At 54.2% G+C, this 17,742-nt stretch overlaps 1 protein-coding gene across 1 annotated transcript in view; it reads left to right on the forward strand.

Annotated features, from left to right (window-relative positions):
• The first annotated feature begins 7,233 nt into the window (after positions 1–7,233).
• The window catches only part of SLC12A5 (solute carrier family 12 member 5), a 74,162-nt gene continuing 63,653 nt past the window's right edge, over positions 7,234–17,742 (forward strand). The window contains exon 1 of the mRNA XM_039342423.1: positions 7,234–7,461. Within this exon, the coding sequence (XP_039198357.1) occupies positions 7,353–7,461 (109 nt within the window). The 5' untranslated portion in view covers positions 7,234–7,352. The remainder of the gene's footprint in view (positions 7,462–17,742) is intronic.

Consider the following 17,742-nt stretch of genomic DNA (forward strand, 5'->3'; position numbering starts at 1 on the left):
TTATTATTATTATTATTAGGAGAGCCACTGAACACTGGGGTGGCCGCTGCTCCAGACCCGCAGCCCAGTTCCGCACCCGGGCCTTGCCCCCTGCAACCTCCGGAGCAGGATTCTGCACCCAGAAGAGGCGTCTTTACTGGTCCGTGAGCCCCCTTTGGTCCCATTTTAGGAGGCATCAGCCATATTTTCCTCTTGGATCACAGCTGCCATAAAGCTTATATTTTCCTCTGGGTATTTTAATGCAGATGTTCTTCAGAACATTGGCAAAATCATTAATTTCAATTTCTCGACAGAAATGGAAACATTCAACGCACAGCACAGATTCTCCCTGTCTGTTGCTTCTGTTCTTTTTGAAGAAATTATATCTTTTAATGGCTTTATTCTAATCATCCCACCAGGTCTCCTATTACACTCTTTAAAATAGCATTTTCCCTTACGTCCTGTACTTAAGAGTCCAAACCGATCAGTTTATTTCTCTGAATATCAGTATCTAGATAATAAAAGAAGGGATTTTGTGAGGCAGTAGACAGCCCTGCCCCACTGAGTCACCTTGTCAGAGATATTCCTTACCTGATTCAATGCGATCCCGGGCCGCGTTAACCGTGGGGTAGAATCAAGATCAGGTGATGTGTTAGTACCGTTTTATAAGGCCTTGGTGAGACCCCACTTGGAATATTGCATCCCAGTTTTGGTCACCACAATATAAGAAAAAGGTTGAGACTCTGGAAAGAGTGCAGAGAAGAGCATCAAGAATGATTCGGGGGCTGGAGGATAAACTGTACAATGAATGCTTGAAGGAATTGGGCAGGTTTAGTTTAAGGAAGAGAAGGATGAAGGGTGACGTGACACCAGTCTTCCAGTATTTGAGGGGCTGCCATAAAGACCTGAAGGCAGGACAAGAAGCAATGGATGGGAACTAATCAAGGAGAGGAGCAACCTAGAACTAAGGAGAAACTTCCGACAATTAACCAGTGGAACAACCTGCCTCCAGAATGTTCCAACACTGGAGGTTTTTAAGAAGAGACTGGACAGCCATTTGTCTCGTTATCTGAGCAGGCAGTTGGATAAGAAGCTCCTTTCTCTTTCTTTCTTTCTTTCTTTCTTTCTTTCTTTCTTTCTTTCTTTCTTTCTTTCTTTCTCTTTCTTTCTTTCTTTCTCTTCCTTCCTTCCTTTCTTTCCTGTCTTTCTTTTTCTTTTCTTTCTTCCTTCCTTTCCTTTCTTTTTTTTCCTTCCTTCCTTCCTTCCTTCCTTCCTTCCTTCCTTCCTTCCCTCCCTCCCTCCCTCCCTCCCTCTCTCTCTCTCTCTCTCTCTCATAACAGAGTTGGATGGGACCTTGGAGGTCTTCTAGTCCAACCCTCTGCTCGAGCAGAGAACTCATTCCGAACAAAAGGTGGTCCAGTCTCTCCTTGAATGCTTCCAGTGATGGAGCACCCATAACCTCTGGAGGCAGACTTGAGGGTTTGGGCTGAACCTGCTTCAGCAACCGTCTTGGTGAAGTGCGCAGTGCAGACAGCAACGCTGCACTTTTCTTCTCACTTCTGGCGGTCCTCGGTGAGCTGGGAGGGTGGGTGAGCAGGAGACCAGGAGACAGGGGCTTCCTCCTGGTCTGAGGGGAGGGGGCTGCAGCCATTCTCTGCGGAGTGAATGGGCAGAGAGGGGCGACTGTGTCCGTGATCCTCCCCCTCCCTCCAAAGGGGCAGCGCCCTTCATGAGCTGATGGGTCCAGTCAGCACACATTTGTCTCCGCTGCTCACAAAAAGGAGTCAGGGCCTGGCAGGACTCTCTGCTGTCTCCTCTTATGTCCTCTGGGCGTCCTCTGTGACCTTCAGGGATCCACCAGGCTTCTCTGTTCTGCAGGATCTTTTTTCCTTCCCGAGGAGGCTCCGGCCTTCTCTAATATCTTTCTCCAAGTCCCAGCAGTCATCGGATCCCCTAGGTCTCCTGCCTCTGGTGTCACCTTCTTCCCTCCTCTGTCCTCCTTCAGAATAGAGCTAGAGGGGACCCTAGAGGTCGTCTAGTCCAGCCCCCTGTTCAAGCAGGAGACCCTCCATCATGTCCGAGAAATGGCAGTCCAGCCTCTTCTTAAAAAACTCCACAACTTCGGGAGACACACCCTCCCACGGATTAACTGTTCTCACTGTCAGGAAGTTTCTCCTTAGTGTCAGGTCGCTTCTCTCCTTGATTTGCTTCTGTCCCTTTCTTCCTGTCCCGCCTTCAGGTGCTTTGGAGGTGGACCCCTCCTCTCTGGAGCAGCCTCCCCTCCAAATACTGAAAGCCTGAGATAACGAAGGAGGAAGTGCACGGCAGGCCAGGCCCGGGATAGGAAGCAGGAGGAGAAAAAAGCCAGCCTGGGCTCCCTTTGGTCTAAGGCAGTGTTTCCCAAACTTGACCATTTTAAGGCATGTGGACTTCAACTCCCAGAATTCCACAGCCAGCATTGCTGGCTGTGGAATTCTGGGAGTTGAAGTCCACATGCCTTAAAATGGTCAAGTTTGGGAAACACTGGTCTAAGGGGCCAGAGGGAAATCCTGGCTCTCTTCCCAGCACCTGTTCTTGCCATTCCCAACAACAACAACAACAAAGTGCCAGCGGCTTTTGTGGCCTCCATTTCCTGGGCTTCCCTGCCCTGAAGGGCTGCCCTTCCCTTGGTGCCCTCCTACCTATTAATTGAGATATTAAACATTAAAACCTACAAACCCTGGCAGCAGGTCAAGCTTCCGATGGGCAGCTGCCCAATCCTATCCCGGCTCTCCAGAGCTTTACGGGGGGCTGGGAAGAGGGGGGCCTGTGGGGCAGAGGGCCCCATGGGGCAAGAGCGGCCACAGACCAGGCCGGCCTCCCAGCTCCCATCAGGAGACGACATTTAGGGGAAGGGGCTAGGAGGGCACCCACCCAACCGGAACCGGTGGGACGGGCAGATGGCCTTGGGAAAGGGGGTCCCTCGGATAAGCTGACCCCGTGATTATGACCACAACGGAGCCCCAAATTTATGTTGCTAAGTGAGACAGGAGTTAAGCAAGTTTTGCCCCATTTTGCGACCGTTCTTGCCACCGTTGTTAAATGAATCACTAAGTCTCCCGGTTGTTAAGTGAATCTGGCTTCTCCCGTTGACTTTGCTTATCAAGGGATCACGTGACCCAACCGGGACACTGCAACCATCGCAAGTACATGCCAGTTGCCAAGTGTCTCCGAATTTTGATCATGGGACTCGGGGACGCTACAACGGTTGTAAGTGTGAAAAACGGTCGTAAGTCATTTTTTTCAGGGAAGTTTGCAACTTTGAATAGACACTAAATGAACTGTGGTAAGTTGAGGACCATTTAACTTTTGACTTGGGGAATGCGAGGCAAAGTCCCGCTGACTCTCCCCATTTTGGCTCTGGGGGGTCTCCCTGGGGGCCCAGACAGAAAGCGGTCAGCCCCAAAGGGGCAGCCAGCAGCCACTGGGGACCGGAACCCCCCAGCTCCTCTGATCAGCCTCCCCCGGCAAAGGGCTCTCGCTGCCCGCTGGCTGACGCCCCCTCCCTGCCCTTCAGCGTTCCCATCTGCCCTTCGGAGGACGCCTTCCAGCTCCATGACTGGATTCAGATGATGCAGCAGACCCCGCTGAACTGAGCCGCCGGTAATTCAGCAGGTTGCTGGGTGCCAGCCAGAAAGCCTTGGCGCCGAGATTTCTGCAAACCCTCCCGAGGCCTGAAGCAAAGCCGCTCAGGACCTCCTGACCATGGGGAGTCGGTAGCCGAGACCGGCCGGGTTCACACCACACGCTTCACCGGGTGAGGGAAAGGTTGCATGGCAGCGGGGGCCCAATGCCCAAAATCCTGATTTAGATTCATTTGGGCTTCCAAGGCTGCCCACCCTGCAATTTTAGCAACTCTGAGCAGCTAACAAGGTTTAAAGCTAAAAACAAACAAACTCAGGAACAGCTGGGGACAGCAGTCACAGCAGTAGCCACGTTCTCACAAACCAGAAAACAGCAGAGGTGGGGCCAGCAGTTCCAGAGGGTGGGGCTGCACAGCTAAGACCCCCCTCAGAGGACCCTCCTTGAAAAAGGGGGGCAGAGATGGGGGGCATATGGACCTGAGGGGTAAATGGAGGCAGCAACCAAGATGATCAGGGGACTGGAGGCTAAAACAGACGAAGAACAGCTGCAGCAAATGGGCATGGCAGGTCTGGGGAAGGACCAGGGGAGACTTGATAGCAGGGTTCCAATATTAGAGGGGCTGTTACAGAGAGGAGGGGGGGTCAACCTATGTTGCAAAGCACCTGAAGGACAGAGAAGGATGGAAACTGATCCAGGAGAGATTCAACCTAGAAATTAGGAGAAATCTTCTGACCGTGAGAACAATCTACCCATGGAACAGAAGTTGCCTTCAGAAGTGGTGGGAACTCCATCACTTGACGCTTTCAAGAAGAGACTGGATGGCCGTCCGTCAGAAATGGCGTAGGGTCTCCTGCTTGGGTGAGGGGTTGGACTAGATGACCTAAAAGGTTCCTTCCAACTACGTTGCTCTAATCCTATCCCATCCCATCCCATCCCATCCTATCGTTCTTTGGGCTTGAGAAGCCCCCACCAGCCTCTTGGTTTGCACTGGGAAGTACCCCGGGATCCAGCGCCCCCAAGGCAGCTCACACAGCAAAGGGGCAACCCTGGTTTGCGTTTTTGTGATGTAGCCAACTATGTAAACACAGGCTGGTTAGCTGATGCTTGAGTTGGGTGCAAACTCAAGAGACAACTTGATGAACAGACTAAACACACAGTGTGGAAGCAGCAAATATCCGGTGGGGTTTCCAAAGTGGGTTAATTCAGTGACCATGTTAAGCACAGTGTGTGAATGCAGCAGTTACGTTTTCGTAGGCAAAGCGAGCGCCTGATGAATGCAGATCCGTCCTGCTATTCCTTTGGGATCTGCAGAAGCACAGGTGGAGTTCTCCCGTTCATCCCGGGGGGCCGAGCCTAGACCAGAAAGCCTCAGAGGGGGGGAAGGGGGGTTGTTCCAATCTGCAAAGAAAATTTCGATGGGATCCTTGCAGCCTGGTGACCAACGCCCCCCAGCTGCAGTAGGTGCACTTGGGACAGCTCCCACCCACCCACCCACCCAAACCTCAGCTCTGCCCTGTTGGGGTCTGGCAGATCTCGAGCTAAGCCCCCGCCTGGGGGGGGAACTCAATAAAGAGGCCACCATGTGTGGCAGCTGCTGAAAAGGGGCTGGCCTGAATCCAGCAACATTGCCCCCCACAAAAGCGCAGCAGAGCCTGGGGGCTTAGGTCCCCCCCAGACCAGGTGAGAACATCTGTGGCCTGGGAAAGGGGTGACTGGAGGGGGGGGGGAATGTGAGCCAGGCACATAGATTCATGTGTTATCTGGTGAAGGAAGACGTGGAGGCTTTTCTCCTCTCTCCCCCCCCCCCAGCACATCCTCAACCTGGGGGGAGGGGAATTCATGGGACGAGGCTCAGGGATGGCCACTCCCCGGTGGCTTCCGAGAGGCCTGGATAGATCCGTGGGGAGAGCGGCCACCTCCAGGCTGGGGGACAGCCTGCTCCACATTCTGGCCCAGGATGGAGGGCTCCGTGTCCCCTGCTTGCCAGGGCCCCTCCCCCAGCACTTGGGGGGCCAGTGGGAGAAGCTTGGGGCCCTGGGGTCGCCTTTTCCCTTGCAGAGCAGGCGTGGGAGGCAGTCGTGAGCAGCAGGTCTCCCCAAGGCTTGAGGAGCCGTGGAGGGAACCGTCCCTGAGCTAGACATACAGTAAAATTAGATTCAATGAGGATAACTCCGAGACGTGATGAGCTATAGATTTTTACATGTCTATGGTTGATTTGGCCCCGAGGCGTTTCCTTTCGCTTACTGCAGATTACAGCAGTAGAAAAGGGCCTGAACCGAGCAGGCAGAGCTGGGCCCTCAAAGGATGCTGGACTGGCTCTTCCGGGGGAGACCCTGGAGGCTGACCACCCACCCCTCAGCACACCTCCCAGGCTGGGGAGGCCCCTTGGGGGTGTTGGGGGGGGGGGCTTCACTTCTACTAACCAGGAAGAACCAGTTTGGCTCATCAAGCTGCTCTTCACCGGGTTGACCTGCCAGGTGTCCAACTGTAGATCACATCGTGACCCTCTATAAGGCGAGGGCGGAACCAGTCCTGTATCCCACTTTTCCCAGGTGAAGGATGCTGCGTTCCAATGCTTAGGATGGCCAAAGACCAGGGGTTCTCAACCTTGGCAACTTTAAGACTTGTGGACTTCAACCCCCAGAATTCCTCAGCCAGCAAAGCTGGCTGAGGAATTCTGGGAGTTGAAGTCCACAAGTCTTAAAGTTGCCAAGGTTGAGAACCCCTGGTCAAGACGGTGGTACCGAACAAGGGCCTTTTGAATATTCATTATTTTATTGTGTTTTTAATTGAGGTGAAATGTAAATACCATGCCAAGCGCTAAATAAATGACCTCCCCGGGACAGTCTGGGGGTTCCCCTCAGGGCAGCGTCTGCCCCCCTCCCGAGAAAAGGGCTTAGTCTTCCAGGACACACGGGGGGGGGGAGGAATGTGGAGAGCCGCAGCCCCTCCGTCCAGGGTGTGGCTCACAGTCTTGCTGGGCCTGCGGGGGCCTCAGGGGCCCGGCCACGGGTCACAAGTCTCGGCTCCTTCCTTGCCCCACAGCGGGGGCTTGAGGTGTGTGTGTGGTGGGGGGTCTCCGGGCTTCGGTACTTCGCAGCTGCTCCGGGACCCCCAGGTCGGAGGCTCGCTGAGTACGAATATTCCTAATTCGGCCATTTTCAGACGGAGGCAGGAAACGGGGCGACTCAGTTCGGTTCTGGGGTTCAGCATCTGCTGCGCCGCTTGGGCCGCGTTTCCCTCATTGCCGCCTTTAACAGCTGCGGCCCCTTCGCCCCAACGCCCCCCCGCCCCTCCCCCGCCTTTGTTCTCCCGGCTGCTCTGTTTCAGGGCTGCCCCCTTTCCCCGGGGGGGGGGGAGGGAGGGGGCGGGGGCCGCCCTTCCTCGAAGCCCCGGCCCTGCTCCCCGCGGACGCCGGCCCGATCGCGGAGCCCGTGCGCGGGGAGTCCCGCCGATTAACGGCGAGCTGTGACGCGCCAGGCGGGGGAGGGGGGAGGCGGCGCGCGCTCATTCGCTGCCGCTGCCGCTGCCGCCGCGTGTCTCCCTCCCTCCCTCCCCCTCCGGCAGGTTCGCTGGGCGGCCGCGCGGGCGGGGATCCAGGGCGCCTGCACTGCCCACCGGCCGCCGCCCCGCCAGTCCCCGCTCAGCCGCCGCGCCGGAGCCGCCGCCACCGCCGCCACTGCCAGCCAGCCAGCCGGCCGAGCGAGCGAGCGAGCGAGCTAGCGAGCGCGGAGAGCCCGGCCGGCGAGATGAGCCGCCGCTTCACGGTCACGGCCGGCGAGGAGCCGCGCGCGGGCACAGCGCCGGTCGCAGGAGCCGCCGACGCCCCGCCGCAGGTGCCGCCGGGCAGCGGGCAAGGTAAGGCGCGCGCGCGAGGCTCGGCTGCCGGCCGGCCGGCGGGGTTGCTCGGCCGCCCTCGCCACGCCACGCCACGCCCTCCCCGCCGCCCGGCCGGGCGCTCGTCCGCGGCTGCCCGCTGGCCGGAGGCGACCCAGGAGGGTCCCCGGCGCGGCGAGCGAGAGACGCGGGGAGGGGGCGGCGGGGCTCGGTAGCCGCGACCACCCTGAGCGGGGCGGGGGGCGCCGCACCTGCCCCCGACCGCCCCGCCTCCCCCGCTGTGGACCCTCCTGGGACGGAGGGCGGGGCGTCGATAGGCCGGAGCCGCGGCGGAGGGACCCCCCCCCGAGATTGTCCGGGCTCCGGACTGATCGCCTTTCGGCCAGTCCGGCTCGATCCACCCCCGACGGCCCTCCCTGCGCGTGTCCCGGAGGAGCCGCGTCGCCCGATCGGGCAGCCCGTTCAGCCCCTCCCGCCTTGACCTTCCTCTCGGAAAGGGCAAGAGGCTGGGGGGGGGGAAGGTGTGTGTGTGGGGGGCGAGCCGGCGGGTCTCTGCTTGCTTGCAGTGCTCTGCTCGTCGGGAGCCCCTTAGCTTGTGCAAAGGGTTTTTCTTGTCGTGATGTGCCCATTTCTCAGACGATTGGAGCAAAACCGAGGAAGCCGCAGGTGACCCATTGCTGGACAGTTGTCCCTTGACCCAACTGTTGGGCAGTCAGATTAAGGCCCTATTCTCAAAGAGCCTGAAGGAGGAGGAGGAGGAGGTGCCGGGTCAGGGGTGAGGGTGATGAAGAATTTGGGGGGGGGAGTGAGGAAAGAAGCCCTGCAGTCTTTAAACCCTGATTTGTTGAGCAAACCATCACGGCCGTCCAGCTGCCTGGAGTCTGCCCTTAATAGCTTTGTGGGGTCCTGTGTGGGGGAACGCAGCCCCAGCTGACTTGGGGCCCTGATTTCAGAGGCAGACAATAACTTTGCGTTCTAAGCCCCTCTGAAAAAAGACCCTCCCTCCTCAGGAAACTGCTCCTGGGGGGCAGCAACTGCACTTGAGTGTGCAAGAAGGATGCGCCCCCAGGGGCTCCACATTGCCAGGCCCCTCAGCCGTGGTTTCGTGGCTCCTTGGCTGAATGGGGACGAAGGCCGCCCCAGCTGCCCTGGCCTTTAACCTCTCTGCTTCCTCCCAGGCCCTGGAGCCAGGGGGGCGGGGGCAGGGGGGCACAAGCATCTCTCTCCTCCCTGGAGGGTGTGCAAAGGATTCCCCAAGGGCGGAATCGGAAGCTGAGGCTTTGGGACCATAGTAGTGATCAGTCAGGCGGAGAAATCCATTGAGGGCAAGGATCCTCTCTGCCCAGGGAGGGGAGGGGGCAGCAAGCGGACCAGGGGGCAGGGGAGGGGGGCAGGGGAGGGGGGTGTCGCCACTGCAGCAGAGGCAGAAGGGAGACCTTGCGGGCTGGCAGGGGGGCAGGGGGGAACCCCAGCCAGCTGCTGCTGTGGCCGGGTGGAGAGGCTGGCCGAGTGTCCCCGTGCCAGGAGCCTGGTGCGCTACTTCTCCACATTTGGGGGGGGGTTGTCCTGGAAGGATGGAGGAAAAGCCCCTGGAGGGTTCGGGGCCTGGAGCAGCTTCCCAAGATCCCCAGCCTTGGGGGAAAATGGCTCCCCAAGGGAACCTGCCTGACGGAGGTCAAAAAAGGGGGGCATGGAAGGGAAGTGGGGCTCCCCTCCTCTCCCACCTCTGCCCTCGCCCCCCCCCGCAGTGATGATCCTCCGGTCCTATGCGGCAGCCTTGTAGCAGACCAGGGGAGGGGAGGGGAGGCCTCCTTCCTTTTTCTTTCTTTCTTTCTTTCTTTCTTTCTTTCTTTCTTTCTTTCTTTCTTTCTTTCTTTCTTTCTTCCTCCCTCCCTCCCTCCCTCTTTCTTTCTTTTTTTCTTCCTTCCTTCCTTCCTCCCTCCCTCCCTCCCTCCTTCTTTCTTTCTTTCTTTCTTTCTTTCTTTCTTTCTTCCTTCCTCCCTTCCTCCCTCCCTCTTTCTTTCTTTCTTTCTTTCTTTCTTTCTTTCTTTCTTTCTTCTTTCTCTTTCTTTCTTTCTTTCTTTCTTTCTTCCTCCCTCCCTCCCTCCCTCCCTTCCTCCTTCTTCCTTCCTTCCTTCCTTTCTTCCTTCCTTCCTTCCTTCCTTCCTTCCTTCCTTCCTTCCTTCCTTCCTTCCTTCCTCGACTTACAACTGCTTGTTTAGTGACCATTGGAAGTTGCAACAGCACTGAAAAAACTGTTTTTCACCCTTACCGTCTTTGGAGCATCCCCATGTCAGGGGATCAGGTGTCACAGGCTTGGCCACTGACTGGTATATTTACGACGGTTGCAGCGACCCGGGGGGGGGGGAATCACATGATCCCATTTTGCGATCTTCTGACCAGCCAAGTCAATGGGGGGAGCCGGATTCACTTAATGACCGTGTGACTGACTTAACAACTGTAGTGATTCACTTAACAACAATGGCAAGAAAAGTCATAAAATGGGGCCAAAGTCACAACAAATGTCTCACTTAGCAGCAGAACCTGTGGGCTCAATCGTGGTCGTAAGACGAGGACCCCCTGTGTGTCCTCTCTGTATCCTGCGGAGGTCGGTGGAGCGGGGAGGGAGGGGCAGACCTCGGGGAAGAGGCTGAACCGTTCGGCACTTCCACAATCCTGGGATCTGGGAAGTAGCCGGACAGGCCAGGATCAGGGAAGGCGCTCTGTTCCAGCAACGCCACAGCCGAGGTCAGCCGCCTGAGATGACCCCGGGAGCTTTGGCCTGCCAGGGATTTGGACCGGAGGCTCCTTAAGCCACGTCCCTTAAGTGCTGCCCTCCCCAGTTAGCCTGGCTGGCTGATCCTCCACAGCGTCTTCTCGGAGGCCGCCTGCCGGGAAGGGGGGTGTCCTGGTGGGCTTCTCCAGCCCCTGTGGGGAGCCCCAGCAGGGTGAGAGCCTCCGGCTGGGATATCTCAACCAGGGAGGTCCAACCTTGAAGACCCGTGGTGGGCGTCAACTCTGCCAGTGCTGGCTATGCTGCCTAGGGATTCTGGGAGTTGAAGTCCACAGGCCTTAAAGGGGCCAAGGTCGGACTCCCCCAGTGGGGAAAGAGGCTTGAGGGCTTGGAGGAGCTTCTGGACGGTGGGCATCGGTTGAGCTCTCCCTGGGTGGGGGCTTAAGCCCCTCCGGGTGAGGACCTAACCTGGCAGGCAGGTTGGGGGGGAGGGGCCGTTGCTTTGCTTTCGTGCCCCCCAGGGTGCAAATTCCAGGCTCCCCCTTCGCATTTCCTCCGCCTGATGGTTTTCACCAGGCGTGACCGCAAGCTGGCATCGTAGCTCGTGGGAAGGAGCTCTGCTCCAGCCAGCCGGAACGGACCACCCCCGGAGGAAGAGGCTCTTTCCCACCCTGCAGCGGTGGCAGAAGAGCTTCGGGCTGGAGGGCAGCTCCTTCCCGGAGCCCTTGGCCGGCGCCAGACAGCCCGACACCTAGCTGACATCCAAGCCCCGCAGCCCCTGCTCTGTCAGCGATGCTTCCGCCCACGCTGCGGATCAGCCGAGGGCATCAAATGGCCAAGTGGGCCGGCAGAGGTGGGGGGGCAGAAGTCTGGAGAGGGGGCGCCCGATTTCACACTGCCCTGTGCCCGGTGATGCCAGCAGCTCGCTCCCCCCATGCTCCGAGGGCGCTGCTGCCTTTGACCAGACACTCTGCTCTCCCTGCCCTGAGGGGAGCCAGCATTGGGGGGGCTGCAGACAGAGCCCGCCCCTGAGGAAGAGGACCAGGGGATCCCCTTGGGGGGTTCTCTGGGGAATGTGAAGGCAAGGCCCCCACCTGTTTCATGCAGGCCTGAGAAGGGGAGGGGAGGTTATTTCAAGACCCCCAAGAAGGTATGCAGCAGCTGGCAGGCTGGCCCATTGCTAGGTGTGGAGAAAAACCAGTGCAGCCTGGACCCTGAGTGCCTGCGGGGGCAGACGGCATGGGGAGGGGGCTGACGTGGAGGGCAGGATGGCTTTGTTTTAGGCTCTGGGTTACCCTGAGGGAATCTGGGAGGAAGCCCCCTCCAGCGCCATTCCTTTGCTTACCTCTCTGTTGCAGCTTGAATGTACAAAGGCTGCCGGTGGATGTACTGGTGTGCAGGCCCAGGGCTGAACCTCATTTTGGGGATGGGGGAGAAAGAGCCGTGACCCCCTCCTGCCTGAACAGATGCCCATGGGAGCTTTCAGTCTGGTGGGTCCTGTAGGGCCCTGCCATTCCAGCCCCCTGGTACACCCCAGTTTGTTTATTTATTTATTTATGAGACTTATATACCTCTTTAAGTGCAAGCACTCTCTAAGCGGTGTACACCAGTAAGCAATGTATATATATATATATATATATATATATATATGCCCCCAACAATCTGGGTCCTCATTTGACCTACCCCGGAAGGATGGAAGGCTGAGTCAACCTTGAGCCGGTGAGATTTGAACCGCTGACCTGCTGAACACAGTCAGCTAAAGTGGCCTGCAGTACTGAACCCTAACTGCTGCGCCACCTCGGCTCCTTTGCAAGTCGTCACACCTGTCTCGGCAGGCAGGTGTTGTGCTGGGCTTGTGAATTTGGGCGGGGCTGCATCTGGGGTGCTGTCTGAATCCCCATCATTGCTTGTTTCCATGGTGTATTTCCTGACTGTTCAGATCCAGAGATCTAGAGACCACTTCTGATATGACAATCACTATTGCCAGTTAGATCCTTGTGCAACATGGTTTATGAGGGCCTCTGTTTATACAAGCCAGGATTGTGTTAGCTTTTTTGGCTGCTGCTGCTGCACGTTGTTGGCTCATAGTCAAGTGATCATCCACTAGGACTCCAAGGTCCCTCTCCCAGTGGCTGTTTTTGAGCCAGGTCTCCCCCGATCTGTACTTTTTATACCTTTGTTTTTTCCTGCCTAAATGTAAAACTTTGCTTTTTTCCACATTAAATATCATTTTGTTGGATAGGGCCCATTGTTCAAGTTTGCCAAGATCTTTTTGGATCCCGAGTTTGCCTTCTGGGGTGTTGGCTACTCTTGCCAGTTTGGTGTCATCTGCAAATTTGATGAGTTCCCCTTCAATTCCCTCATCTAAGTCATTGATGAAGACATTAAAGAGCTTACTGGGCCTAAGACGGAGCCTTGTGGTGCCCACTGCTTACTTCCCTCCACGTGGATGTAGTGCCATTGAAGACTACTCGCTGAGTGCGGTTTGTCAGCCAGCTACAGATCCATCTGGTGGTGATGTTGTCTAATCCAACTAAATTTCATTTTTGATGTGTGCCATTGTGCCCACAATATAAAAATGACAATAAAGGTTATCTTATCTATCTTATCTTATCCCAAACCATCCCAGCTGGTTTTATTGCACCAGGCAAGAAATGAATTCTGAATCTCTGAGCAACTTTTGATTCCATTATCTTAATATGTGAAAATGTTGGAGGGAGCTGCTTCTGTCTCAAGGCTCAGTCAGGGAAGGATGTTGGGGGGCTCCTTCTGGATTCTTGGGCCCCATAGATCAGGGACTGGGTGTCTCCAGAACCTGCAAGCGTCTTGGGCATGTGATGATCCAAAGGAGGACAATCAGCTGAAACTCTATTCGCATCAGAGGATTTTAGGGACTGGATCTGAGGGAGGGGCTCGCTCTGCAGAGTGGCCCTTTGAGAACTGAATGCCAGGAGATTCTATTTTAATGTATGCTGATTAGTGTACTTTCAAAGTGACAATAAAGTTGTTATTCTATTTCTACTTTCTAATGGGGACCTCCCCCTCCTCTTAAGGAATCGCTTTGCTGTGCATGGGTCCTCCTGCAGTTGAGCCTGGCACTGGAGGACCACAAAGACTAGACTGTCGCATTGCACTTTGCCCAGGACATCCCTTGAAGATGGTTGAGCAATTGCAGCTGGCCCAGAGTGGGCAGCCTAGGGTCAGTCTAGGTCAGGGGTAGGCAACCTTGGCTCTTTTATGACTCATGGACTTCAACTCCCAGAATTCCTGAGCCAGCATGGGGGAACTATGGCCACCTCATGACTCTTGGACTTCAACTCCCAGAATTCCTGAGCCAGCCATGGAGATGTTTCCAAGCTGAGCCATGCTGGCTCAGGAATTCTGGGAGTTGAAGTCCACAAGTCATAAAAGAGCCAGGGTTGCCTATCCCTGGTCTAGGTGGAGTCCATTTTGGAACACCCATCTGATTAAGATAACCTTTATTGTCATTTTTTTTTACTGTGGACACACTGGCACACATTAAAAATGAAATTCTGTTGTCTGCTCTCACTTAGTGGCCCCTGATGCCTCTTGCACCATTCCAGCCCCCCCTCCTAAGTGCTCAGTGGGGGCATATTTTGTAACTCCCACATTTGTCGGTAACAACCACTTCAGCTCATGGCCTCTTTGGGGAACAAATTGGGATTCCATATGTATTTTATGTTATTGATAGGGCTGTCCCATTCTCAAGCAAATCAATTCAGACAATAGCATCCTGCTAAAAACCTTTAAACAACGTCCCTCATTAGGGTATTATAACGCGAAGCATTAGTACCGCTTTCTAAAACCCTAATGAGGCCATCTGGAATACTGCAGCCAATTTTGGTCACCAAACCACAAAAAAGATGTCGAGACCTTGGAAAAAGCACAAAGAAGAGCAAATAAGATGATCAAAAGCCTGGAGACCAAAACGTATGAAGAACGGCTGCAGGACTTGGGTTTGTCTAGTCCAGTGGTTCTCAACCTTTCTAATGCCATGACCCCATAATACAGTTCCCCATGTTGTGGTGACCCCCAACCACTTATACATCACCGGGTGCCAGGGGCATGGCCAAAGAAAAGGGGGAAAAATGGCGGACAGCCTTGTTTGGTGACTCCCGTGAAATGGTCATTCGACCCCAAATGGGGTCCCGACCCACAGGTTGAGAACCACTGGTCTAGTCTAAAGAAAAGAAGAAATAGGGGTGACTTGATAGCAATGTTCCAGTATCTGAGGGGCTGCCACAAAGAAGAGGGAGTCACGTTATTCTCCAAAGCACCAGAGGGCAGGACGAGAAACAATGGTTGGAAACCAAAGAGAGAAGCAACCTGGAATTAAGGAGAAACTTCCTGACAGTGAGGACAATTAAGCAGTGGAACAGTTTGCCTCTACAAGTTATGGATGCTCCCTCACTGGAGGTTTTTAAGAAGAGACTGGACAACCCCATCTGAGATGGTATAGGTCGGTGATGGCGAACCTTTTAGAGACTGAGTGCCCAAACTGCAACCCAGAACCCACTTATGTATCGTTGGGTGCCGGGTGGGCGTGGCCCATTGGGTGGGTGTGGCTGCATTGGGACTAAAAAGTTCAATCAATTTCAACTTTGCGAGATCTTTTTTTTTCCCGCGAGAAGTTAAAATTGATCCTTTTTTTTTTGCACACGGCGGCGGAGGCCTAAAGCGAAAAGGTTTTATAAAACCCAGCTGAAGGCCTAGGACTGGAGCAAGGGCGCACGTGCCCACAGAGAGGGCTCTGAGTGCTACCTATGGCACACGTGTCATAGGTTCGCCACCACAGGTATAGGTCCTCCTGCTTGAGCAGGAGGCTGGATTAGAAGACCTCCAAGGTCTCTTCCAGATTCTATTCTATTCTATTTTCTGTTCTATTTTCTATTCTATTTTCTATTCTATTCTTGTTCTGTTCTTATTCTTATTCTATTCTTATTCTGTTCTGTTATTCTATTCTATTCCATTCCATGTTCTATTCTATTCTGTTCTGTTCTGTTCCATATTCCATGTTCCATTCCATTCCATTCCATTCCAATCTATTCTGTTCTGTTCTGTTCTATTTTATTCTATTCTATTCTATTCTATTCTATTCTATTCTATTCTAACCCATAATTCTATTCTATTCTATTCTATTCTATTCTATTCTATTCTATTCTATTCTATTCTATTCTATTCTAACCCATAATTCTATTCTATTCTATTCTATTCTATTCTATTCTATTCTATTCTATTCTATTCTATTCTATTCTATTCTATTCTAACCCATAATTCTATTCTATTCTATTCCATTCCATTCCATTCCATTCCATTCCAATTCCAATTCCAGTTCCAATTCCAATTCTATGGGCTGAGCTTAGGGGGTTTGTGCTGGTTTGTCCGTCTGCTGATTTATTTGGGGCTGAGGGTGGAGGAGAGGCTTGTCCTATTTCCAGGGGTTCCCGAAATGCCATGTGAAGCCTTGATCTGAGGCGGAGGGGGCTCTCTTCTTCCCAGTTCTGTGGGGGATGGACGGGGGGAGGCCCAGCTGAGAGCTGGTGGCATTGTGATGCTTTTGTGGTGGGCCCCTTTCCCCTCCTGTAGCATCTCTGTGTCGGCGGGGCTGGGGCAGTTTCCAGGGTGAAGCCCTGAATGGCTCCTTTTGAGTGCCAAGGTGGACCACGAGGGTGGCTATGCAGGAAGTCCTTGACTTACAACAGCTGGTTTAGTGACCACTCAAAGTTTCAACAGCACTGAAAAAAGGGACTTATAGCCCTTTGTCACGTTTGCGACGGTTGCAGCCTCCCCACGCTCACACGGTCAAAATTTGGATGGTTGGCAGTACAACTGACTTGTACTGATGACCGTTGGGCCCTCCCGTGTGTGTGTGTGTGTGTGTGTGTGTGTGTGACGTGACCTCCTTTGGCATCCTTCTGGCAAGCAAGGTCAATGGAGAATCCAGATTCATTTAACGACCGTGTGACTAACAACTGCAGCGACTCACTCAAACAACTGTAGGAAGAAAGGTTGTAAAATGGGGCAAAAATGACTCAACAAACCTCTCGTTTAGCAACAGAAATTTTGGACTCGGTTGTCTTAATCAAGGACTACCTGTTTTTGTGTGTTCCTAGACACACAAACACACATACACCCTGCCCCCAGGACACTCTGCTGGAGCAGCCGGGAAGAGGGCCGGCTCCTGGAAGGGACTCCAAGGCCGCCTTCAGGCCCCGGTTTCCCTGCTCCAACCAGGCCTGGCTTCCCAGCCTCCACTGGGTGGGCTGCTCCAGGCCTGGGAGCCTCTCTGCACCGGCCCCCCTTCGGCCTCTGCAGAGCCCCTTCCCCCTGTCCGCTCTCGGGGAGCCCTGGCGCAGCCTTCCAGGCGTGGCTCTGCTGGGGTCCACGTGGGGGCTCGACTCAGGAATTCTGGGAGTTGAAGTCCACCAGTCAGAAAGGGGCCCCCGTTCCCCACCTCTGTTCCACATGGTGACGGTTTCATTTTCCTACATATTCCCTTTATGGAGTTTCACACCAGGCACAGGATCACAGTCATTCGTTTCTGCTCAGATGTGTCATAAGAATAATAGAATAAAAGAGCTGGAAGGGACCTTGGAGGTCATCTAGTCCAACCCCCTGCTCAAGCAGGAGACCCTCTACCACTCCAGGCAAATGGCTGTCCAGTCTCCTCTTTAAAAACTTCCAGGGATGGAGCACCCACAACTTCTGTTCCTCTGATTAATTGTTCTCACACATTGCTTCTTGTCCTGCCTTGAGGGGCTTTGGAGAAGAGGCGCCCCCCCCTTCTCTGGGGCAGCCCCTCAGATATTGGAAGATGGTTGTCAGATCACCCCTTGCTCCTTCTCTTCTCCAGACTGGCCACACCCAATTCCTGCAATCTTTCACAGGCAGTCCTCAAACGTACGACCATTGTTTTAGCAACCCATTCAAGGTTACAACAGTGCTGAAAAAGTGACTTAACCACCGGTCCTCGCAGTTATGACTGTTCCAGCATCTCTGTGGCCATGTGATCAAGATTTGGGTGCGTGGCCACTGGCACGGTTTTGCCACCTGGCCAGCATCCCCAGGCTCAGCTGGTGGCCATCGGCCACCTTCCCAGCTGGCTCCCAACAAGCAAAGTCAGTGGGGGAAGCAGGATTCGCTTAGAGAACATGGTGATCTGCTTAATGACCATGGCAAATAGATTGTAAAAATTAAGATTCACTTAATGACCGCCTGGCTTAGCAAAGGATGCTCTGGTCCCAATTGTGTTTCTGTCAAGACTACCTGTGTGTTCGACCAGCCCCCTCATTCTTAACTTGAGAATAGATATGGGCATTTTTTAAAATGAAATCTGGCTTATTTCTTTATTGTTTTTATTGTTTAGCTCAGCAGCGACGAATAACAGAATTTAGGAGCCAATTTTATTTGGTAAACCTTTCCATTTAGAGACGCAACTGCAGGTAATACAATCCAGGGAGGTACTAATGGGAATTAGAATATTATGTAATTAAACTGACCTTTTTAAAAGGGATGTTTCACATTAAACTGACAGGAACAAAATTTGG

Source organism: Crotalus tigris, unplaced genomic scaffold, assembly GCF_016545835.1.
Source record: "Crotalus tigris isolate CLP2741 ecotype Arizona unplaced genomic scaffold, ASM1654583v1 scf7180000017791.1120302, whole genome shotgun sequence".
Lineage (NCBI taxonomy): Eukaryota > Metazoa > Chordata > Lepidosauria > Squamata > Viperidae > Crotalus > Crotalus tigris.